Here is a 1,907-nt window from a genome sequence, read left to right on the forward strand (position 1 = left end):
GGTATCCCTCCCTTATCCCCTCTCCTTCCTGATGTAAATTCACCTGAAATATGAGATGTAAATTCACCTGAAATACGCGATGTAAAATAAAGAGGTAGCAGTGAAAAATAAGTTGACATTCCCCAACATCCTCACTGTTTCTTTCCATCTCTCTTAGAATGCATCTACCTTTGACTCCCTTATCTTAAATAGAGGTAAGTACACTGGATGAAAAAAATAGCTTTTGCTTATCCTCACAGCCTTATAATTAGAGATTTCAATTGCATAATGAAATCTAGACTATTGCTGAGCAAGTCAACAAATGCCTCTCAAAGTGACTTGGATTTTCAGTAGTTCTTCTCAGGGGAAGTTGATTTAGTGAATAACAAATCCCCTCAACACAACAAGTTGGGGTGTGAGCGAACCTAACCAAATACATTTTAGCCTAACCTCATCCCCTAAGAAAACGTTGCAAGCAAGAACTCTGATCCCAGTGTCAGACTACAAACACCCTGGAGTGCAAGTCACAGCACATGCTGCTCAATAATATGTTTTTCTGCAATAAAACTAGTAATAAGGCAGTCTAATCATACGGGGCCTCTGATATTGCTCACAAGAATGCCTTCTCTTTGCAACGTTATTTGAGCCTTCTTCTGAAACTATTTCACACAATGCACTCCAATTTAAAACATACCAGATTTGAGAAGATTCCTGTTTGGCAATCTCACCTGAAGAAGAGGAATAGTCTGTTACATACACACAGCAAAAAGAAGCATGGGACCTCCTATGGGCACACACGCTATAATGTAGAAGAGAAGACTTTATTCTTCCTTAGATACTGTAGTTATACTCCTTAGTGGAAACACTGTTACAACATCATGTAACTTTCTTTCACTGGTGGCACTTAAATAACCTGCATTTATTTTTAGAGATTCTGTAAGTGACAATCCATTTACTCTGAAGAATCCATCAACAATAACTAGTAAGTCAGAATCTTAAGCAAGTGGATACGTATAAATACACCTTAACGTTGCCTCTGTTTTTCAAAGCTGGAGAGGACTGTTCAGCCTCAGCACACTGCAATTATTACACTTAATCTTGGTAAGAATGAATTTTGTTTGCAGATACATACTTGAAAACTTTGTCTTTGTCATAAACTGCTGGGTTTATTCTTATAGGCAGTTTTTCCTTGTTTTCTGCTAAAATAGCCTAAAAATAAACAAACAAACCACAAAAAGTTAATACTAGACAGAATAAACGAGCAGCCTTAGGTCAAACTCTACAATATTCAGCAGACATGAACAGCAGTTGAAACCAATATAATAACTAAGGGGAAGCTACAGATAAAATGTTCTGTATGACTGAACGTTCATCCAAGTATTTTATTAGCAATAACCTGTTGAAAACTTCTCAAATCGTAAACCTTTACAGACAGATTTTCTGCAATCCCTTATCTCCACAGAAGTATTTAAATAAGTGTATGCAGATGCATTTGTAGTCACAGTAAAAATTAGTCCATCTGCAAGTCTCAGTATTCCGTTGTCTTTGGCGTAAGTGAATTCCCCCAAAGTTTCCTTTTGAAAAAATATACTATGTTGTATAATATGCTGCTCAGAAAAGAAAAACAAAACAGTACGAGGGCAGAGGCAGAAGGGAATCAGAGATTAGTGGATATTAGTAAAAAAAAAAAGGGACAAGAAATATGGCTTCAAAGACTAGGGCTTATCAACACTGTCAAAGCACCCTGAGAAATTCCTGTTTCTCCTAAGCATTAAACAAAATATCAAATCACAGATGATCATACAGTAAAAGACAAAGTTACTGCTTTTCTTGATGTTTTATCACAGGTAACAAAACTTATTATTGGAGGCTGGAACATAATTCTACTCCTGTAAAAGTGAGTAAAAGGTTTTTTGTGGTCTTCAGCA

General features: G+C 36.4%; 1 protein-coding gene across 1 annotated transcript in view; it reads right to left on the minus strand.

The window, feature by feature from the left end:
* TTLL12 (tubulin tyrosine ligase-like family, member 12) overlaps nt 1–1,907 on the minus strand; it is a 21,445-nt gene that overhangs the window by 12,127 nt on the left and 7,411 nt on the right. Inside the window, exon 5 of the mRNA XM_010134484.1 lies at nt 1,112–1,188. Coding sequence (XP_010132786.1) covers nt 1,112–1,188 — 77 coding nt within the window. The remainder of the gene's footprint in view (nt 1–1,111; nt 1,189–1,907) is intronic.

This window comes from Buceros rhinoceros, unplaced genomic scaffold, assembly GCF_000710305.1.
Source record: "Buceros rhinoceros silvestris isolate BGI_N320 unplaced genomic scaffold, ASM71030v1 scaffold5254, whole genome shotgun sequence".
NCBI classification, from domain to species: domain Eukaryota; kingdom Metazoa; phylum Chordata; class Aves; order Bucerotiformes; family Bucerotidae; genus Buceros; species Buceros rhinoceros.